Here is a 22,301-nt window from a genome sequence, read left to right as displayed (position 1 = left end):
TCACCCAGAATCCTCCAGTGCATACTGTATAATTTCCCAGCAGTCTCCTCTCATCACCCAGAATCCTCCAGTGTATACTGTATAATCTCCCAGCAGTCTCCTCTGATCATCCAGAATCTGAATCCTGAGAAGAACCTGACAACCAACAAGGCAGACATCACACAGAATCCTCCAGTATACACTGTATAATCTCCCAGCAGTCTCCTCCCATCACCCAGAATCCTCCAGTGTACACTGTATAATCTCCCAGCAGTCTCCTCCCATCACCCAGAATCCTCCAGTGTATACTGTATAATCTCCCAGCAGTCTCCTCTGATCATCCAGAATCCTCCAGTGCATACTGTATAATCTCCCAGCAGTCACCTCTTATCACCCAGAATCCTCCAGTGTATACTGTATAATCTCCCAGTAGTCACTTCTCTGATCATCACCCAGAATCCTCCAGGGTATACTGTATAATCTCCCAGTAGTCACCTCTCATCACTCAGAATCCTCCACTGTATCTATATATATAACTGTCTAAGGGTTTTTCTGTCTGTCTGTCTGTCCGTCTGTCCTGGAAATCCCGCGTCGCTGATTGGTCGAGGCCCAGGTCGGGCCCGAGGCCAGGCCTCGACCAATCAGCGACGGGCACAGTATCGACATAGATGTCATAATGGAAATCCCGCGTCTCTGATTGGTCGAGGCCGCCAGGCCTCGACCAATCAGCGACGGGCACAGCATGGCGACGATGATGTCATAAAGGTTGCCTCGACCAATCAGCGACGGGCACAGTCTGCCGCGAATTCGCCTTGACCAATCAGCGACGGGCACAGTATCGACGTAGATGTCATAATGGTTGCCATGGCGACGATGATGTCATAAAGGTTGCCTCGACCAATCAGCGACGGGCACAGTCTGCCGCGAATTCTGGAATCATCATTGTCCATATACTACGGGGACATGCATATTCTAGAATACCCGATGCATTAGAATCGGGCCACAATCTAGTACTGTATAATCTCCCAGCAGTCTCCTCTCATCACCCAGAATCCTCCAGTGTATACTGTATAATCTCCCAGCAGTTCTCCTCTCATCACCCAGAATCCTCCAGTGTATAATGTATAATCTCCCAGCAGTCTCCTCGCATCACCCAGAATCCTCCAGTGTATACTTTATAATCTCCCAGCAGTCTCCTCTCCTCTCATCACCCAGAATCCTCCAGTGTATACTTTATAATCTCCCAGCAGTCTCCTCTCATCACCCAGAATCCTCCAGTGTACACTGTATTTTCTCCCAGCAGTTTCGTCTCCTCTCATCACCCAGAATCCTCCATTGTATACTGTATAATCTAAGAAAAAAAAAATGTGACAAAACCAGCTCACCTACTAGGAATTTGTTGTGGGGAAGCCCGGATAACGTGCAGTCTTCACGTAAGGCAATGGAACAAATGGAGGAGAAAATCCAGCTTCCAAAAATATCAAAATTTATTGAAGATAAAATCCAAAATCCAAAAACATGGTTCACAGGAGAAGAAATGGCAGCATGCTACATGTTTCGAACAATAAGTTCTTTTTCAAAGCTGCTCACCATGCACCAGAATGAGGTTTAAATAACAGCTGTGACACATCACAGTGAATCGATCTACCACCTGATGCAACAGTGATTATATACAATAAAAACGCAAAAGTATCACAAAAAGCAAAACACAAAAAATATATAATGTGCACATATAAAAAACATACAGTATACTTGAACAATGTAAATCTCTCAGTAATGAAACATAATTTCCTTGCGAGCATTTAAACCCATGGGATAGCAAGTGTTAAGGCAGAACATCCAGTAAGTTTCACGCGTCATTAGCCGTCTTTTCAGATCTCCTCCTCTAGGTGTCATTCCAAGCTTCTCAATACCAACAACCCGAAGGAATGCAGTGTTTCTTTGATGACTGGTGATAAAATGCTTAGAGGCATAAGACACAGCGATTATTATTAGTGAGAACAGCAATATCAGTGATATGTTCTGAAATACGCGTCTTTAACATGCGAGTGGTGCAGCCTATATAGCTTAATTTACATTTAATGCATGTTATCATATAAACTACATTCTTGCTATTGCAGTTAATAAATTGCTGGATTTTATGTTCTTGTTTATCACTGCTATCAGAAAAAGAGTGCGTGACAGCAGAATGGGCACATGTGCGACATTTAGACGCGCCACAATGAAAGAAACCTCTATGATGTAGCCATGTGTGGGAGACTTTACTAGATTTGAATAGGCTGGGTGAAAGAATGTCAGACAAAGTAGTAGCCTTTTTTGCAATCACCTGACAGCCAGAAGACAAAATTTCGGAAAGAATCTCATCCTCATACAAAATGGGAATGTTTTTCAAAATAAGAGACTTTATATCATTGTATTGAGGGCTATATTTAATAGAGCAAAAAGTTTTTTGATTTTGATATAATTTATTCTCCTTATTTTTTGGTAACAGCATATCGCTGCGTTTTTTTTGTTGTACTATGTTTTTAGCTCTATCAAGAGACCACTTAGAATAGCCTCTTTTGTCTAATTTTTTGCAACATAGGTCAGTCTCTTGCATTAGGATACTAGTATCATTGCAGTTTCTAGTTATTCTGGTGAGCTCACCCACTGGTATGGACTTTATTGTATGTCCAGGATGGCTACTGGACGCATGTAAGATGCTGTTACCAGATAATGGTTTATGAAATGTAGAGGTGGTAATAATATGGCCCACAGTGCTGCGCAATGTCAAGTCCAAAAAAGAAATCACATGTGGATTATGACTGCATGTAAAGCGAAGATTAAAGTCATTAGAATTAAGATGGGTGAGGAGCTCTGGTATGGCAGATACATCGCCACTCCATATGATGAGTAAATCGTCGATGTATCTACCATACCAGAATATGTCCATGAGGAATGGGTTACAGTCCGAATAAAAAAACAACTCCTCCCAATATGACATAACCAAGTTTGCAACGGATGGTGAATGTTTACCTCCCATAGAAACTCAGAAGATTTAATCATGAGTCGCAAGAAAAATAAATTTCAACGTGACTTAAGAGATTATCAAACAAATCAGGTATATGAATGGGGCAGATGGCAAAAAGTACATAAAAGCCCTCGCCCAATCCTGAAACGTACTAACTCCTCTGATATATCTGAGCGTCGAGTTTCTTTCAGCTCCTCAGACATGGATTCTATGGATAATGGGTCGATTGAAACTGGTGGTAATGAGAATATCAATCAAAGTATGGACAATACCAATACTTACTACCGTAGACCAAGAAGATTTCATTCAAAAAACGCAAGAGGCGCGGGGGCCGCAAACACCGCAGGAAACTCTCGCATGGCTACCCGCAACAGGAAGTAACATCTTTTTCAGGTGATTTTTCTAATATTTTAAATATTTCCAGTTGTGATCTCTCAGTTGAACAATTGCAAGTGTTGTCCTTGGGACTCAAATATGCACCGGATCAACGGTTTGATTTATTTCATACACTGATGGATATCAACAGATTTATTCGTAATTTGACAGTCAAAAGACATTTTTTTAAACAGGAATCAACTGCCGCTGTGGATACCTCTGTTGTCAGGAATGAATTTTGTGACCTTATGTTTAATGAACAATGCCTTTTGAGAAATCTGAATGACCTGAATGGTTCCAATGTATCTTTAATTCGAGATGTAAATCAAGCTGACCAATTTATTACAAAAAATCCATCATTTTACCCCATTCAATCAAGAGTGGACTGTATGGACAGATTTCAAGCTGTCATTGAACGAGATTTGAGATCTTTAGACACATATGTCCAACAAAAAACATATAAAGGTAATTTAAATTGGAAACAGCGTAAGGCTCTCCAAGAAATTAAAAAGATGGATGAGATCACTATAAAGAAGGCAGACAAAGGTGGCCTGATCGTTGTCATGGACACACTGACTTATAAAGATCAAATGAATAATCTTTTGAACGACAGCACAACGTATAGAAAACTGCCTTCAGATCCCACATCGGTTTATAAAAAGGAACTGTTCAGCTTGATTGATGATGGTGCAGCTTTGGGTGTTCTAACCAGAACACATATCGAGTACCTAAAGGTTGATTGCCCCACTATACCTACAATATATGGTTTACCCAAGGTACACAAAGGTATTACACCTCCACCTATGCACCCTATACTATCAGGGATGGGCTCTTTAACAGAACACCTAAGTCAATGGGTGGACTCCCTGTTACAGCCATTGGTTGTGAGAGTTCCAGGTTTCCTGAGAGACTCAAGAGATGTTTTACATCAGCTCTCCAATACTGTATGGCGTGATGGATTTCAATGGATAAGTTGTGATGTCATCTCATTGTACACCTGTATTCCACAAAATATTGTTATTCAAGCACTTGAATTTCATCTGCATAAGTATAGTAATTATACTAGTGATTTGTGCAATTATATTATACAGGTTATCTTTTTCTTAATGACTCATAATTACTTTTCCTTTGATCAGCAGTTTTTTCTCCAATGCAAAGGAGTTTCTATGGGAGGTAAACATTCACCATCCGTTGCAAACTTGGTTATGTCATATTGGGAGGAGTTGTTTTTTTATTCGGACTGTAACCCATTCCTCATGGACATATTCTGGTATGGTAGATACATCGACGATTTACTCATCATATGGAGTGGCGATGTATCTGCCATACCAGAGCTCCTCACCCATCTTAATTCTAATGACTTTAATCTTCGCTTTACATGCAGTCATAATCCACATGTGATTTCTTTTTTGGACTTGACATTGCGCAGCACTGTGGGCCATATTATTACCACCTCTACATTTCATAAACCATTATCTGGTAACAGCATCTTACATGCGTCCAGTAGCCATCCTGGACATACAATAAAGTCCATACCAGTGGGTGAGCTCACCAGAATAACTAGAAACTGCAATGATACTAGTATCCTAATGCAAGAGACTGACCTATGTTGCAAAAAATTAGACAAAAGAGGCTATTCTAAGTGGTCTCTTGATAGAGCTAAAAACATAGTACAACAAAAAAAACGCAGCGATATGCTGTTACCAAAAAATAAGGAGAATAAATTATATCAAAATCAAAAAACTTTTTGCTCTATTAAATATAGCCCTCAATACAATGATATAAAGTCTCTTATTTTGAAAAACATTCCCATTTTGTATGAGGATGAAATTCTTTCCGAAATTTTGTCTTCTGGCTGTCAGGTGATTGCAAAAAAGGCTACCACTTTGTCTGACATTCTTTCACCCAGCCTATTTAAATCTAGTAAAGTCTCCCACACATGGCTACATCATAGAGGTTTCTTTCATTGTGGCGCGTCTAAATGTCGCACATGTGCCCATTCTGCTGTCACGCACTCTTTTTCTGATAGCAGTGATAAACAAGAACATAAAATCCAGCAATTTATTAACTGCAATAGCAAGAATGTAGTTTATATGATAACATGCATTAAATGTAAATTAAGCTATATAGGCTGCACCACTCGCATGTTAAAGACGCGTATTTCAGAACATATCACTGATATTGCTGTTCTCACTAATAATAATCGCTGTGTCTTATGCCTCTAAGCATTTTATCACCAGTCATCAAAGAAACACTGCATTCCTTCGGGTTGTTGGTATTGAGAAGCTTGGAATGACACCTAGAGGAGGAGATCTGAAAAGACGGCTAATGACGCGTGAAACTTACTGGATGTTCTGCCTTAACACTTGCTATCCCATGGGTTTAAATGCTCGCAAGGAAATTATGTTTCATTACTGAGAGATTTACATTGTTCAAGTATACTGTATGTTTTTTATATGTGCACATTATATATTTTTTGTGTTTTGCTTTTTGTGATACTTTTGCGTTTTTATTGTATATAATCACTGTTGCATCAGGTGGTAGATCGATTCACTGGGATGTGTCACAGCTGTTATTTAAACCTCATTCTGGTGCATGGTGAGCAGCTTTGAAAAAGAACTTATTGTTCGAAACATGTAGCATGCTGCCATTTCTTCTCCTGTGAACCATGTTTTTGGATTTTGGATTTTATCTTCAATAAATTTTGATATTTTTGGAAGTTGTATACTGTATAATCTCCCAGCAGTCTCCTCTCATCACCCAGAATCCTCCATTGTATACTGTATAATCTCCCAGCAGTCTCCTCTCATTGCCCAGAATCCTCCAGTGTACAGTATTATCTCCCAGCAGTTTCCTCTCCTCTTATCACCCAGAATCCTTCAGTGTATACTGTATAATCACCCAGCAGTCTCCTCTCATCACCCAGAATCCTTCAGAGTATACTGTATAATCTCCCAGCAGTCTCCTCTCAACACCCTGAATCCTCCAGTGTCTACTGTATAATCTCCCAGCAGTTTCCTCTCCTCTTATCACCCAGAATCCTTCAGTGTATACTGTGTAATCTCCCAGCAATCTCCTCTCATCACCCAGAATCCTCCAGTGTATACTTTATAATCTCCCAGCAGTCTCCTCTCATCTCCCAGAATCCTTCAGAGTATACTGAGGAATCTCCCAGCAGTCTCCTCTCCTCTCATCACCCAGAATCCTCCAGTGTCTACTGTATAATCTCCAAGCAGTCTCCTCTCATCACCCAGAATCCTCCAGTGTCTACTGTATAATCTCCCAGCAGTCTCCTCTCATCACCCAGAATCCTCCAGTGTATACTGTATAATCACCCAGCAGTCTCCTCTCATCACCCAGAATCCTTCAGTGTATACTGTATAATCACCCAGCAGTCTCCTCTCAACACCCTGAATCCTCCAGTGTATACTGTATAATCTCCCAGCAGTCTCCTCTCATCACCCAGAATCCTCCAGTGTCTACTGTATAATCTCCCAGCAGTCTCCTCTCATCACCCAGAATCCTCCAGTGTCTACTGTATAATCTCCCAGCAGTCTCCTCTCATCACCCAGAATGGTCCAGTGTCTACTGTATAATCTCCCAGCAGTCTCCTCTCATCACCCAGAATCCTCCAGTGTCTACTGTATAATCTCCCAGCAGTCTCCTCTCATCACCCAGAATCCTCCAGTGTATACTGTATAATCTCCCAGCAGTCACCTCTCCGGTCAGCAGCTCAGTGATCTTGTCGGCGAGTTCTAGGATCTCCTTTTCAGGTATGGTGGAGTGCGGGGTTTCTGTGTTGCTGCTCTTGCTCCTCCTCCTTCCTCCGGACACATGGGGGGTCACACAGTCACGGGACGTCTTCTTCACCACCGTGTGCTCCTGTGTACGGTGAGAGACGCTGATCACTACATGGAGTCTCATAATCCTTCATCTTTCTAGTCATTCTCTGCTGTATTACTAGAGATGTCACATGAATCTCTCACCTTTCCCATAATCAGGTCGATTATCTTCAGGGCGAGGGTTACTATCCCTGCAGCCATGTGTCGTCTGTCCTTGTCTGTCCTTGTCTGTTCATTGATGGCAAGGACCATCATCTTAAAGAAGAGATGTCACCTGTGAAATGTCCTGGATGTGAGAAACCAGAGGGTGTAAAAGGTGGACTGAGCACAAGGTCACAATTACATGAAGTACATGGTCAGCCTGAGACCATTTACTAAAGATGAAAAAGATACTTGTGAAATTCTCATTTGCCAGCTTTGCTGAATTTACCAGATAAAATTTGATTTTCAGCAAATAAATCAGAGTGAATGTCATTACAGAGCAGACTCCAATTGTGGCTTTTGGTGATGGGGTATGTTGACAAAAAGGAAAATCCAGCTTCGTAGTCAGTTAGCCTACTGTGCAGCTAGGTAATTCAGTCACTATGCGATGTCGGAGATGCAAGTGTAGAAGACAGAAGTCCAGAGAGAAGCCCAAATAGACTGAAAGCCCATGGCAGCCGGGCACTCTCCCCTCTGTACACATCTGTCATCGTTAGTTAGCTCTCTGTAATTTATATCTGTATTCTGTATGTAACCTCCTGACACATGCAGCACCATGGAACAAATGTTCTCTAAAAATAATAATAATAAAAAAAAAATAATAATATTCTCCAGCACGTCGAACACAAAAGCAGCCATCCTTTCTGTGAGAGATATAGGCAGCTGAGTATCTATAATTGAGGTTGAGCATGTCATCATTTCTTGAAACTCTGCGTACTACACAAAATGGTCCCTTGGGGACTGCACCAGCTACATGAGCAGTTGAGAGTTTACTAGGCACAAGAAGACGACTGGGAGTGTACAACTATTCCTTGACACATTATCAGGGATGGATGTCTGCCAGTGCAATGGAGGACAATGGTAAGTATTTGGAGAACGACATGAAGTAGTGATGGATGAAAATACCGACCAGGTACTATACCATAGTGCGGCCTGACTAACAAAGAAAAGCATGATGAGAACACATACATGGAGACAGGTGTGAACCATATGCAGATCAGTTGAGATAGGTTTTTGGGATTTGCAGAGACCTCTGGAGACTAGGGTAAGCCATATGCAGAGACAGGTATGTGCCAGACACAGATCTGTGGAGACATGTGTGCACCATATGCAGATCTGTGGAGACCAATAGTTAGGTGTCAAGATCCCGTCGCTGCACAGGTGGAATCTCGTGCTATGTCCTCTGCGGTCTCCTGCAGTTTGCGGTCTCCCATTCTTCTTCAGCTGCAGAGGATCCTGCTCAGCAGAGACGTCGGTCCCAGCGTCTTGCTCAGGTTAATGCTGTGCATTTGGTTGCTGTTGCTGTCCCAGGTTCAGTTACAGCAACCAGCATAAGTCAGCGGCGAGCAGACGCTCCTGGGACTTGTCCTGCTTTTCTCTATCTGAGCATGCCCGTGAGATGACCGCTCATTGGTGGACGGAGGTCTCATGCCCAGGTCCTCAAGCAGCTTGGATTGGGCCATCAGCAAGGTCCCGGAAGGCTGTGGCTATAAAAGGATCGCACGGCCGCACGCTAGTATATCCGTAATCGTGGTGTGTGTGGATGCATGTACGTAACAGGTGCAAGCTCTTAATTATCCCCTACCCTCGTGTTGTGTTTGAGTCAGGGTGATTGGAGCAAGTACAGTGCCAAGTAGTGCACTGCCAGCACTGAGCACGATACCAGCATCTATTAGTGGTTTGCCTGTGCGGTGCCGTGAGCAAGCAGTGCGCTAAATTCCCTAGACAGGGTGGTCAGTGGCGTTCGCCAGAGCGACGCTGCGTGCACTCAGTGAGCTAAATCTTTAGTTAGTGGTTGTTGAGGTATCGCAAGGGCGACTGTTGTGAATTCTGCTCTTGGGCTCCCTCCGGTGGTTTTAAGTGGTAGCGCTGCTGTCTCTGAATCGCAGCATTTATCAGGTGTGTTCACTTTCTGCAAATCTGACTGGGCTATTTAGTCTTGCTTCACCCTTTAGTCAGTGCCAGTTGTCCATTGTTTCCTGGAGGATTCACATCTCTGCCTGGTCTCTCCTGCTTTGCAGTTCTTTGCAACAAAGATAAGTTCTGGCCTTGATTTTTTGCTGTCCACATGCTGTGGCCTTATTGTTCAGTTCTTTTCCATGTTTTTTGTCTTGTCCAGCTTGGTCTGTATAAGGATTTGTTTAGCCAAGCTGGTATCTCTGGAGATGCAAATATACCCTCCATATCTTTAGTTAGCTGTGGAGTTTTTGTATTTTCTGTGGTGGATATTTTCTAGTGTTTTAATACTGACCGCATAGTACTCTGTCCTATCCTTTCTATTTAGCTAGAAGTGGCCTCCTTTGCTAAATTCTGATTTCAGTCTGTGCATGTTTTTTCCCTCTCCTCTCACAGTCAATATTTGTGGGGGGCTGTCTGTCCTTTGGGAATTTTCTCTGAGGCAAGATAGTTTTCCCTTTTCTATCTCTAGGGGTAATTAGTCCTCCGGCTGTGTCGAGATGTCCAGGGAGTGCTAGGTACATTCCACGGCTACTTCTAGTTGCGGTGTTAAGTTCAGGGTCTGCGGTCAGTACAGGTACCACCTTCTCCAGAGTAGGTCTCATGCTGCTCTTAGGCCACCAGATCATAACAGTACAACTGGCCAACAATGAGTTAACCGCATCTCAGAAGAAGGGAAGGAAAGTGCTGAGCCATTTTTTTTTCTGTAGTCTGTTGTGTTTTTTTTTTCCCTCTTTACATCTGGGTGGCTCAAGAGTTCGGCGCTGGTATGGATGTTCAGGGATTGGCTTCTCGTGTGGATCAACTTGCTGCTAGAGTACAGGGTATTTCCGATTATATCGTTCAGACTCTGGTTTTAGAGCCTAGAATTCCAACTCCTGATTTATTTTTTGGGGATAGGTCCAAATTTCTGAGCTTTAAAAATAACTGTAAACTGTTTTTTGCTCTGAAACCCCGTTCCTCTGGTGATCCCATCCAGCAGGTTAAAATTGTTATATCTCTGCTGCGTGGTGACCCCCAGGATTGGGCATTTGCCCTGGAACCTGGGAATCCGGCGTTGCTTAATGTAGACACCTTTTTTCAGGCGCTTGGGTTATTGTATGACGAACCTAATTCAGTGGATCATGCTGAGAAGACCTTGTTGGTCCTGTCTCAGGGTCAAGAAGCGGTAGAATCATATTGCCAGAAGTTTAGAAAATGGTCTGTACTGACTAAATGGAATGAGGATGCCTTGGCGGCAATCTTCAGAAAGGGTCTTTCTGAATCCGTTAAAGATGTTATGGTGGGGTTCCCCACGCCTGCTGGTCTGAGTGATTCTATGTCTCTGGCCATTCAGATTGATCGGCGCTTGCGCGAGCGCAGAGTTGTGCACACTATGGCATTGTCTTCCGAGCGGAGTCCTGAGCCTATGCTGTGTGATAGGATTGTGTCTAGAGCTGAACGACAAGGATTCAGACGTCAGAATAGGTTGTGTTTTTACTGCGGCGAATCTGTTCATGTTATTTCTGATTGCCCTAAGCGTACCAAGAGAATCGCTAGTTCTGTTACCATCAGTACTGTACAACCTAAATTTCTGTTATCTGTGACCCTGATCTGCTCATTATCATCATTTTCTGTCATGGCATTTGTGGATTCAGGCGCCGCTCTAAACTTAATGGACTTAGAATTTGTCAGCTGTTGTGGTTTCCCCTTGCAGCCTTTGCAGAGTCCTATTCCTTTGAGGGGCATTGATGCTACACCGTTGGCTAAAAACAAACCTCAGTTTTGGACACAGCTGACCATGTGCATGGCGCCAGCCCATCAGGAAGATTGTCGTTTTCTGGTGTTGCATAATTTGCATGATGCTATTGTGCTGGGTTTCCCATGGTTACAGGTGCATAATACGGTATTAGATTGGAAATCTATGTCTGTGACTAGTTGGGGTTGTCAGGGGGTTCATGGTGACGTTCCTTTGATGTCAATTGCCTCCTCCCCCTCTTCTGAAATTCCTGAGTTTTTGTCAGATTTCCAGGATGTATTCAATGAGCCCAAGTCCAGTTCCCTTCCACCGCATAGGGACTGTGATTGTGCTATTGACTTGATTCCAGGCTGTAAGTTCCCTAAGGGCCGACTTTTCAACCTGTCTGTGCCAGAACATACCGCCATGTGGAGCTATGTTAAGGAGTCCTTGGAGAAGGGGCATATTCGGCCATCTTCTTCACCATTGGGAGCAGGTTTTTTTTTTGTTGCCAAAAAAGATGGCTCCTTGAGACCCTGTATTGATTATCGCCTCTTGAATAAGATCACGGTCAAATTCCAATACCCTTTGCCTTTGCTTTCTGATCTGTTTGCTAGGATTAAGGGGGCTAGTTGGTTTACTAAGATTGACCTTCGAGGGGCATATAATCTTGTTCGTATTAAGCAGGGTGACGAATGGAAAACTGCGTTTAATACGCCCGAAGGCCATTTTGAATACCTGGTGATGCCATTCGGACTCTCTAATGCTCCATCTGTGTTTCAGTCCTTCATGCATGATATATTTCGGAATTATCTTGATAAATTCATGATTGTATATTTGGATGATATTTTGATTTTTTCAGATGATTGGGAGTCTCATGTGAAACAAATCAGGATAGTATTTCAGATCCTTCGAGATAATGCCTTGTTTGTGAAGGGGTCTAAGTGCCTCTTTGGAGTACAGAAGATTTCTTTCTTGGGCTTCATTTTTTCTCCCTCATCTATAGAAATGGATCCGGTTAAGGTTCAGGCCATTCACGATTGGATCCAGCCCACATCCGTGAAGAGCCTTCAGAAATTTTTGGGCTTTGCTAATTTTTATCGCCGTTTCATTGCCAACTTCTCCAGTGTGGTTAAACCCCTGACCGATTTGACGAAGAAAGGCGCTGATGTGACGAATTGGTCCTCTGCGGCTGTTTCTGCCTTTCAGGAGCTTAAACGCCGATTTACTTCTGCCCCTGTGTTGCGTCAGCCGGATGTTTCTCTTCCTTTTCAGGTTGAGGTTGACGCTTCTGAGATTGGGGCAGGGGATGTTTTGTCTCAGAGGAATTCTGATGGTTCCTTGATGAAACCGTGTGCCTTCTTTTCTCGAAAGTTTTCGCCTGCGGAACGCAATTATGATGTCGGCAATCGTGAGTTGTTGGCTATGAAGTGGGCATTTGAGGAGTGGCGACATTGGCTTGTGGGGGCCAAGCACCGTATTGTGGTCTTGACCGATCATAAGAATCTGATTTATCTCGAGTCTGCCAAACGGCTGAATCCTAGACAGGCCCGATGGTCCCTGTTTTTCTCCCTTTTTGATTTTGTGGTCTCGTATCTTCCGGGTTCTAAGAATGTTAAGGCTGATGCCCTCTCTAGGAGCTTTTTGCCTGATTCTCCTGGGGTCCTTGAGCCGGTCGGTATTCTGAAGGAAGGGGTGATTCTTTCTGCCATCTCCCCTGATTTACGACGGGTTCTTCAGGAATTTCAGGCTGATAAACCTGACCGCTGTCCAGTGGGGAAATTGTTTGTTCCTGACAGATGGACCAGTAAATTGATTTGGGAGGTTCATTGTTCTGTGTTAGCTGGTCATCCGGGGATTTTTGGTATTAGAGATTTGGTTGGTAGGTCCTTTTGGTGGCCTTCCTTGTCGCGGGATGTGCGTTCTTTCGTGCAGTCCTGTGGGACTTGTGCGCGGGCCAAGCCTTGCTGTTCCCGCGCTAGTGGGTTGCTTTTGCCTTTGCCGGTCCCTGAGAGGCCTTGGACGCATATTTCTATGGATTTTATTTCGGATCTTCCGGTTTCCCAGAGGATGTCAGTTATTTGAGTTGTTTGTGACCGGTTTTCTAAGATGGTTCATTTGGTACCTTTGCCTAAGTTGCCTTCCTCTTCTGATTTGGTTCCGTTGTTTTTTCAGCATGTGGTTCGTTTGCATGGCATTCTGGAGAATATTGTGTCCGATAGAGGTTCCCAGTTTGTTTCTAGGTTTTGGCGGGCCTTTTGTGCTAGGCTGGGCATTGATTTGTCTTTTTCTTCCGCATTTCATCCTCAGACAAATGGCCAAACCGAGCGAACTAATCAGACTTTGGAAACTTATTTGAGATGCTTTGTGTCTGCTGATCAGGATGATTGGGTGGCTTTCTTGCCATTGGCCGAGTTTGCCCTTAATAATCGGGCTAGTTCTGCTACCTTGGTTTCACCCTTCTTTTGTAACTCTGGTTTTCATCCTTGTTTTTCTTCGGGGCGGGTTGAGCCTTCTGATTGTCCTGGGGTGGACTCTGTGGTTGACAGGTTGCAGCAAATTTGGGCTCATGTTGTTGACAATTTGGTGTTGTCTCAGGAGGGGGCTCAGCGTTTTGCTAACCGTCGTCGGTGTGTTGGTTCCCGGCTTCGGGTTGGGGATTTGGTCTGGTTGTCTTCCCATCATGTCCCTATGAAGGTTTCTTCCCCTAAGTTTAAGCCTCGGTTTATTGGCCCTTATAGGATTTCTGAGATTATCAATCCAGTGTCTTTTCGTTTGGCCCTTCCAGCCTCTTTTTCCATCCATAATGTTTTTCATAGATCTTTGTTGCGGAAATATGTGCTGCCCGTTGTTCCCTCTGTTGATCCTCCTGCCCCGGTGTTGATTGATGGGGAGTTGGAGTATGTGGTTGAGAAGATTTTGGATTCTCGTTTTTCGAGGTGGAAGCTTCAGTATCTTGTCAAATGGAAGGGTTATGGCCAGGAGGATAATTCTTGGGTTGTTGCCTCCGATGTTCATGCTGATGATTTGGTTTGTGCCTTTCATTTGGCTCGTCCGGATCGGCCTGTAGGCTCTGGTGAGGGTTCGGTGACCCCTCCTCAAGGGGGGGGTACTGTTGTGAATTCTGCTCTTGGGCTCCCTCCGGTGGTTGTAAGTGGTAGAGCTGCTGTCTCTGAATCGCAGCATTTATCAGGTGTGTTCACTTTCTGCAAATCTGACTGGGCTATTTAGTCTTGCTTCACTCTTTAGTCAGTGCCAGTTGTCCATTGTTTCCTGGAGGATTCACATCTCTGCCTGGTCTCTCCTGCTTTGCAGTTCTTTTCAACAAAGATAAGTTCTGGCCTTGATTGTTTGCTGTCCACATGCTGTGGCCTTATTGTTCAGTTCTTTTCCATGTTTTTTGTCTTGTCCAGCTTGGTCTGTATAAGGATTTGTTTAGCCAAGCTGGTATCTCTGGAGATGCAGATATACCCTCCATATCTTTAGTTAGCTGTGGAGTTTTTGTATTTTCTGTGGTGGATATTTTCTAGTGTTTTAATACTGACCGCATAGTACTCTGTCCTATCCTTTCTATTTAGCTAGAAGTGGCCTCCTTTGCTAAATTCTGATTTCAGTCTGTGTATGTTTTTTCCCTCTCCTCTCACAGTCAATATTTGTGGGGGGCTGTCTGTCCTTTGGGAATTTTCTCTGAGGCAAGATAGTTTTCCCTTTTCTATCTCTAGGGGTAATTAGTCCTCCGGCTGTGTCGAGATGTCCAGGGAGTGCTAGGTACATTCCACGGCTACTTCTAGTTGTGGTGTTAAGTTCAGGGTCTGCGGTCAGTACAGGTACCACCTTCTCCAGAGTACGTCTCAAGCTGCTCTTAGGCCACCAGATCATAACAGGCGACGCTGTGCGCATAGTGGGTCTAGAGGGGCCCTAACCCCGTGTCCTTGGGGCTGAGTCCTGTGACCGAACCCTAGCACTCATTCTGCTGTGCTCTGTGAGGCTTAACAGGGTACGGCATTTGTATTCGGCGGTACTGCAGCTCTGTGAGGTAACAGAGTTCGCCGCAAGTACACACCAGGTATCTGTTAACCCACGTGTGTCCAGTGCGATATCGCCGTTTAGTGTCCGCCATTACCGAGCAGCAGTTGCCATCTCTGCACGGTGGACCCCGGGCTGCAAATGCACCTTGTTATTATTATATTTATTTGGTGCGTTCCACCAGCCCTAACACCAATGTGGGTCTTTGGGCTCATTCCCATTAGCGATGAAATTGGACAAATGCAATCCAATAAAAATCAGATTGCATTCGAACCAATGTTATTCTATCATTGTGTGTTAGGGGTCGAGTTCCCACCTCTGCACAGGGGGAATCTCAGGCCATCTCCGCTGCAGTCTCCCACTGCCGCAGTGGAGGCTGCTCAGCGGAGACATTGGTCTCAGTGTCTCGCTCAATCTGACTCTGTGAAGAGGATTACTGCTGCTTTTCCAGCTTCTGCCATTGAAGTCAGTGCTGGGCAGCGGCGAGCAGACGCTTTTGGGACTAAGTCCTGCTTTTCTCATTCTGAGCATGCCCAGGGTAAGATCTCTCATTGGAGATCGAGGGTCACATGCTTCGATACTGTAGCAAAGCCCATTGGTCCTCCATGAAGGTCCTGAAGATGCTCATGCAGCGCCCCAGAGTCCTGGTCGTTCCAGTACTGATGCTCCGCCGCTAAGGGGAGTGATGGTACGTCTGATGGCACTGAAGGAGTTCACCTGACCAGGTATCACAGACACCAATACACTTCATAGTCTGGCCTCCAGGGGGAGCTAAGGGCGCTATGTATTAGGCCACTCCTCACAATCTGGTAAAACTGGGGGTTAGATAGAAAGTTAGACAGAAAGCTGACTGGGTTGGAACCAGGCAACATCCTGTGGCAGAGGGTGTTGCAGGGGAAGATTAAGGGGGGTCCCTGTCAGGGGTGGGATCCTGACAGAGGCCTAGCGAACAGGAAAGAATGTTAAGGAACCGCGCCTGCACTACATCGCGGCGGTATCTCAAGAAAGGACAAGAAGCGAGGTTTATTGTGGAGAGTGAGAAACGAGATCAAAGCAGAAAGGAGATAACACCAGTAGGAGTCGTGCTGTAAGATCGAGGCAACATCCTATTGAGGCACGTAGCCGGTGGCCAGAACGCCGAGGAAGTATTAGGCTCCAAGCAATACTTCAAACAGAGGCAGGACAGTTGATTTTAGGTTGGCTGTCTCGCCAAAATCACCTAAGAAGACATAGGGGGCAACTGTGGGAGAGGGGCGACGCTAGGGTCCTGGAAGAACTCCAGGCCTTCCCGTCATACGGGTGCATCCTATCCATATCATCTGGGGGACGGAGAAGAACATCAGAACAGACATAAATTGTGGGAAAAAACATCAGAAACAGACACAACAGTTGTGAGGACTATCCCGTGGTGCTCAGCAGGGAAGTACTACAACACACAGGCGCTAGAAGGTAGGCACAGATTTCCACCTGCAAAGGGAACTCTGGAGGTGCCATCGGACCGGCCGGTCTCAGACAGCCCTGTTAACCGTACTCTGGATTGAGGACCGTGAAGCCTTCAGTAAAGAGGTAAAGAGATTGCAACCCTGTGTCCTCGTTATTCATCGCAATCTGCACCACGCACCACCACTTACAACTTTCATTGGACGCCCCTTAGCAGGGTCACGGACCAGGTCTAGCCACCGTGACAACCCCAGAACTGAGACAGAGAGGCCCGGTGCCGAGTGTCTCCGCGGCCCTGTGTCTGGTGGCGCTCCAAACTTGGCGTCACGAACAGGATCTACTTAAGCCTGAAGAATCAGGTCATGTGTGCCTTGGAACTGTGATTTACTGTGCTTGAACTGTGACTTATTGCAAAGACTGTGTATTGCCACTCGTCGCCAAAAGTTCCCGCCAAAACTGCCGCCATTACAGCGCTAAGGAGAGCGCAGGAGAAGAAGGGCGTGGAAGTGGGCGTAGACAAGCTGAAGGGCGCGAAAGACGATTATTGCTGCCCAGTCTAAATATTATTGCACCGTGAGGACGTGTCCGACAGCAGCCGAGATCCGCCTCCTGATTCTCAATGGTGGGCGGAGGCAGAGAAAACGAAACCGCCCATGAAGGAGAGAGCGGGAGAAAGACCAGGAAGTGACCCACGTGGAGGATGAGATGGCTGACCGCTCGGACTCAGAATGTGGGGTTGAAGTGGAGAACTCCCCCAATTACCCGGAGGAGCGTAGCGGCCCCGTCTCTACCGCCGGTGCGGATCTCCTGCAACTCGAGATGGAGGACCTGATTGAACAACTTCTCCAGCTGCGGGTGTAGGCCAAGACTGCATCCCAGGGAACTCCAGTGGAGGATCCCTTGACCTCGGTCCCTGCACCGCTGCTCAGGTTGCTGCCGATGTCACCACCAGCGGAGCCAGCCGCGCGGGAGGATGTTGCACCGGCCGGTAAGCTCGCCAACCCTGCCCCATTAGCAGAGGACCTGCTGATAGGCCCAGTTGCAGCGCCACCTCCCCCTGGGACCTACCGACTCCAGCACCTCCTTCCCTGGGACCAGGCCACTGGCATGGAGCACCTTCTAAAGGTCCCGATCGTACCAGTCACCCTGCCGGGCGCAGTTTATTCCGAGCGCATGGTGTGCCGCTGGGTGAACCCCAGGTCTGACTTTATGGGGTTCCCCAGGGTGGCGACCCAGGAAGGAGAGATGGTGCAGGCCCTCAGCTGGGAGGAATACCAGGCCCAGCTAGAACAGCAGTGGAAAAAGAAAGAGAAGGCGTACCAGGCCGGGCTGGAGGCCCTTCACCAGAAAGACTTGGCAATGAAGGACCGGGCCCGCAAGGACCCCAGCGCTCATCAGGCCCCGCGCAGGCAGGGCATCGTAATCACCTTTAAGCTCCGCGGAGGCTGGGGCTTTATTAAAGAACCGGACTTGTACGCCGAGGTGTTTGCTAACCGGAGGGATGTCGAGTCCCACCTGAGGGAGGGTCATCCGGGCCGGGACCTCTACCCGGGGGACCAAGTCACCTACACCCAGCACTTTGGGGAGAAGGGGTGGTTCGCTTTGAATGTCCACAAGAAGCAAGACCCCATGACATTCCCAACCAAGGTGCCAGCAAAACAGCCCCCTGCGGTGAAGACGCCCTCCTGTGACCGATCCACCATTACTACCAAGACCACGGTGGTTACTCCCACTTGCACCGTGGTAAAGACCACAACCTGCACCGTTGCTACCACCACCACTGTGGTGGCCGGAAGCCTGGCCGCGGTGGTAGCTGGTGCCCAAGCTGGCGTCGGGACTCGAACGGTGGCTACCCAGACCCCTATCTGGGACAAGGAGGCCACCTCCGGATCAGCCAGAACCTGAGTAAGCATAAATGCTTTACAGAATGTATATAGTTAACTGTTCGTCTTTTTGTGTTTCTTTGCTGCTATAACCCGACCAAGGAATATCTCTTAAAGGGATCCCTTAGTTGACCAGGGATCCCTATTTTGCCTTTTTGATTGGTTCATCACTGTTTTAAAGACTACCGAATCATGGACGGTGAATGATTCACAAACTGTTTTGTAAATAGTTTGCACCCTCTTAAGGGTGCCTTCTACTGGTTTTACAACAAAGAGAACTCTTTGCGAAGAAACTGTTCCTGGGAACAGCATTGGTGTTCCTACCTACCCGGACTTGCAGCATGAGTAGCTGCACCACCTTAAAGAGACTTGGCTCCCTCTTAAAGGGAATGTTTGTTAGTTGTATTTAAGATACAATGTCGCCTTGAAAGAGAATAGATAGAAATAATGTTTTACATAGAAAAGTTATATGTAATTAGTTAGTTGATTATAGAAAATGTTTAATAATGTGTTAGAGAATGAGGACAGGAAAGTGAACCCGTAGGGGTTAGTGAGTGAGTCCTCCTAGGAGCCATAGAGAGATGGCTCGATGATACTGTACTAAGAAAAGAGGCAGTAGGCCTGGGCAGATAGACAGGCGGTCCTGCATGAGACAATCAGAGAGTAAAAAGAGAATATTGCACTTAGGAAAGAAAAATGAAGAAAAGTTAATTTATATTTTAGAAGTTTTATCATAGGCCTTTAGTGGATTCAGCTTACACGTCCTTAGAGGCAAAGTTAAATTATTGTTCAGAATTTGCACTCAGTAGAATACCCGGCTGGGTAATAGAAGTTATTTATAGACTGTTATTTAAAAAAAATAATAAACCATGTTTGTAACGTTCAAGAGTCCTCACCTCCCATAAAGGGAAGCATTGTTACTTTCACTTGTTATTTGTTTACTGCATTTCAAAATTTGTATGTCTTTTGCTGACATGTATTGTTGTTTTCTTCCCAGTCCGGGAGTACTGGATTTAACCGGGGGGAGTGCAGCGCCCCAGAGTCCTGGTCGTTGCAGTACTGATGCTCCGCCGCTAAGGGGAGTGATGGTTCATCTGATGGCACTGAAGGAGTTCACCTGACCAGGTATCACAGACACCAATACACTTCATAGTCTGGCCTCCAGGGGGAGCTAAGGGCGCTATGTATTAGGCCACTCCTCACAATCTGGTAAAACTGGGGGTTAGATAGAAAGTTAGACAGAAAGCTGACTGGGTTGGAACAAGGCAGCATCCTGTGGCAGAGGGTGTTGCAGGGGAAGATTCAGGGGGTCCCTGTCAGGGGTGGGATCCTGACAGAGGCCTAGCGAACAGGAAAGAACGTTAAGGAACCGCACCTGCACTACATCGCGGCGGTATCTCAAGAAAGGACAAGAAGCGAGGTTTATTGTGGAGAGTGAGAAACGAGATCAAAGCAGAAAGGAGATAACACCAGTAGGAGTCGTGCTGTAAGATCGAGGCAACATCCTATTGAGGCGCGTAGCCGGTGGCCAGAACGCCGAGGAAGTATTAGGCTCCAAGCAATACTTCAAACAGAGGCAGGACAGTTGATTTTAGGTTGGCTGTCTCACCAAAATCACCTAAGAAGACATAGGGGGCAACTGTGGGAGAGGGGCGACGCTAGGGTCACGGAAGAACTCCAGGCCTTCCCGTCATACGGGTGCGTCCTATCCATATCATCTGGGGGACGGAGAAGAACATCAGAACAGACATAAGTTGTGGGAAAGAACATCGGAAACAAACACAACAGTTGTGAGGACTATCCCGTGGTGCTCAGCAGGGAAGTACTACAACACACAGGCGCTAGAAGGTAGGCACAGATTTCCACCTGCAAAGGGAACTCTGGAGGTGCCATCGGACCGGCCGGTCTCAGACAGCACTGTTAACCGTACTCTGGATTGAGGACCGTGAAGCCTTCAGTAAAGAGGTAAAGAGACTGCAACCCTGTGTCCTCGTTATTCATCGCAACCTGCACCACGCACCACCACTTACAACTTTCATTGGACGCCCCTTAGCAGTGTCACGAACCGGGTCTAGCCACCGTGACAACCCTAGAACTGAGACAGAGAGGCCCGGTGCTGAGTGTCTCCACGGCCCTGCGTCTGGGAGCGCTCCACTCAGGCTTTGTGGCAGCTTCTCATTGGTCCTTCTAGGAAGGTCTTGTTCTGGCTGCAGCTATAAAAGACTCGCATGGCCGCACGGCCATGCGCTAGTATCTTTCTAAGTTATGAGCTTTACGCCAGTGTGGTCATGTAAGATTGTGTTCAGGGACCCAGCTGAAATAAGCCCCTAGAATGCTGGCACCTTCGGCGAGGAGTTTGTGTGTTTGTGTGTATACAGGGACCTGGCTGAAATAAGCCCCTAGAATGCTGGCACCTCCAGCGAGGAGTTTTGTGTGCATGCATGACCACTGACTGCTCTCTGTTGGGCAGTTAGCCTGTGCTCCTGTGAAGTCTAACAGGGTGCAGTGCTTTGCTTTCACGGCTGTTCTGTGATTTAACAGAGCTAGCCAATACCGCCATATAGTGCTGCCATTTGCTAACAGCAGGTTTTCCTGCACGGTGGACCCCGGGCTGCGAACGCACCAATAACAACAATAAAAAACTATATTTTCTCGGTGCGTTCCGCTAGCCCTAACAGTATACTAGCGCCAGGGTCTGGCTAGTAAATGGCGGATGATCAGCGTCTACAGCGGTACATCCAGCAGCTGGAGGGTAGGTTGGCGGCTCTAGAGCGTACAACCTCAGCTGTGGACGTCACTGCTGTCGCTGTTCAGGCTGCAAGTGCAGCTGCAGCCAGTTTGTTCGCAACCACCCCTGCTCCGACTATATCCCGTCTCCCGCTTCCAGACAAGTTTGCTGGTGACAGTAAGCCATGTCGGGGATTTGTGAGCCAGTGCTCCATACATCTCGAGCTCCTGGCTACACGTTTTCCTACGGAACGGGCGAAAGTGGGATTTATTTTATCTCTTTTGTCGGACAGGGCGTTGGAGTGGGCAACTGTTATGATCCGGTGACCTTGGAGCCGCATGAGAGACTTTCTCAGGAGTAGGTGGAACCTGTACTGACCGCAACCCCTAAACTAACACCGCAACTAGAAGTAGCCGTGGGATGTACCTAACACGTCCTAGACACCTCGACACAGCCGGAGGACTAAATACCCTATAGATGGAAATGGGAATTCTATCTTGCCTCAGAGCAGAACCCCAAAGGAAAGGCAGCCCCCCACAAATATTGACTGTGAGTATAAGAGGAAAAGCACACGCAGGCAGAAAAACAGGATTTAGCAAAAGAGGCACTTCTAGCTAAATAGAAAAGGATAGGACAGAATTCTAAGCGGTCAGTATTAAACTCCTAAAAATATCCACAGCAGATAATACAAATATTTTACATCTGACTAAAGACATAGAAAGTATATCTGCATCTCCTGAGAATCCAGCATGACTGAAAAATCCAAACAAAGTCTAAGCTGGACAAAAACCCATTGAATTGCACTGAATTGCAAAGCACACTGCATGTTTGCACAGAGACAAAAACCCAGACACTTATCTTAGATGAATTGGCAGCAGGGCATGAGGAGCCAGAGAGAGATGCAATCCCTCCAAGTACAATGGACAACTGGGATGGACTCATGGATCCTGCAGACCTAAATACCTAATAGAGCTGCAATCAGCAGAAACACCTGCCCAGATTACAACCCCAAGACAACTGCACTACCACCAACAACCACCAGAGGGAGCCCAAGAGCAGAATTCACAACAGTACCCCTCCCCCCTTGAAGAGAGGTCACCGAACCCTCACCAGAGCCCCCAGGCCGATCAGGACGAGCCAGATG

At 46.2% G+C, this 22,301-nt stretch overlaps 1 protein-coding gene across 3 annotated transcripts in view; it reads right to left on the bottom strand.

The window, feature by feature from the left end:
- LOC143801368 (uncharacterized) overlaps positions 1-22,301 on the bottom strand; it is a 105,834-nt gene that overhangs the window by 35,015 nt on the left and 48,518 nt on the right. The window contains exons 2-3 of one of the 3 annotated variants that reach the window (XM_077281243.1): positions 7,351-7,492; positions 7,082-7,246 (exon numbers count right to left, since the gene is read on the bottom strand). The exons of 1 other annotated variant lie outside the window; for it this stretch is intronic. In XM_077281243.1, coding sequence (XP_077137358.1) covers positions 7,082-7,246; positions 7,351-7,461 — 276 coding nt within the window. In that variant the 5' untranslated portion in view covers positions 7,462-7,492. The remainder of the gene's footprint in view (positions 1-7,081; positions 7,247-7,350; positions 7,493-22,301) is intronic. One more of the 3 variants, XM_077281244.1, reaches the window with a different exon arrangement.

The sequence above is a fragment of the Ranitomeya variabilis genome, chromosome 1, assembly GCF_051348905.1.
Source record: "Ranitomeya variabilis isolate aRanVar5 chromosome 1, aRanVar5.hap1, whole genome shotgun sequence".
Lineage (NCBI taxonomy): Eukaryota > Metazoa > Chordata > Amphibia > Anura > Dendrobatidae > Ranitomeya > Ranitomeya variabilis.
Note: the sequence above shows the minus strand (reverse complement) of the source record. Positions and strands in the feature narration are given on the sequence as shown.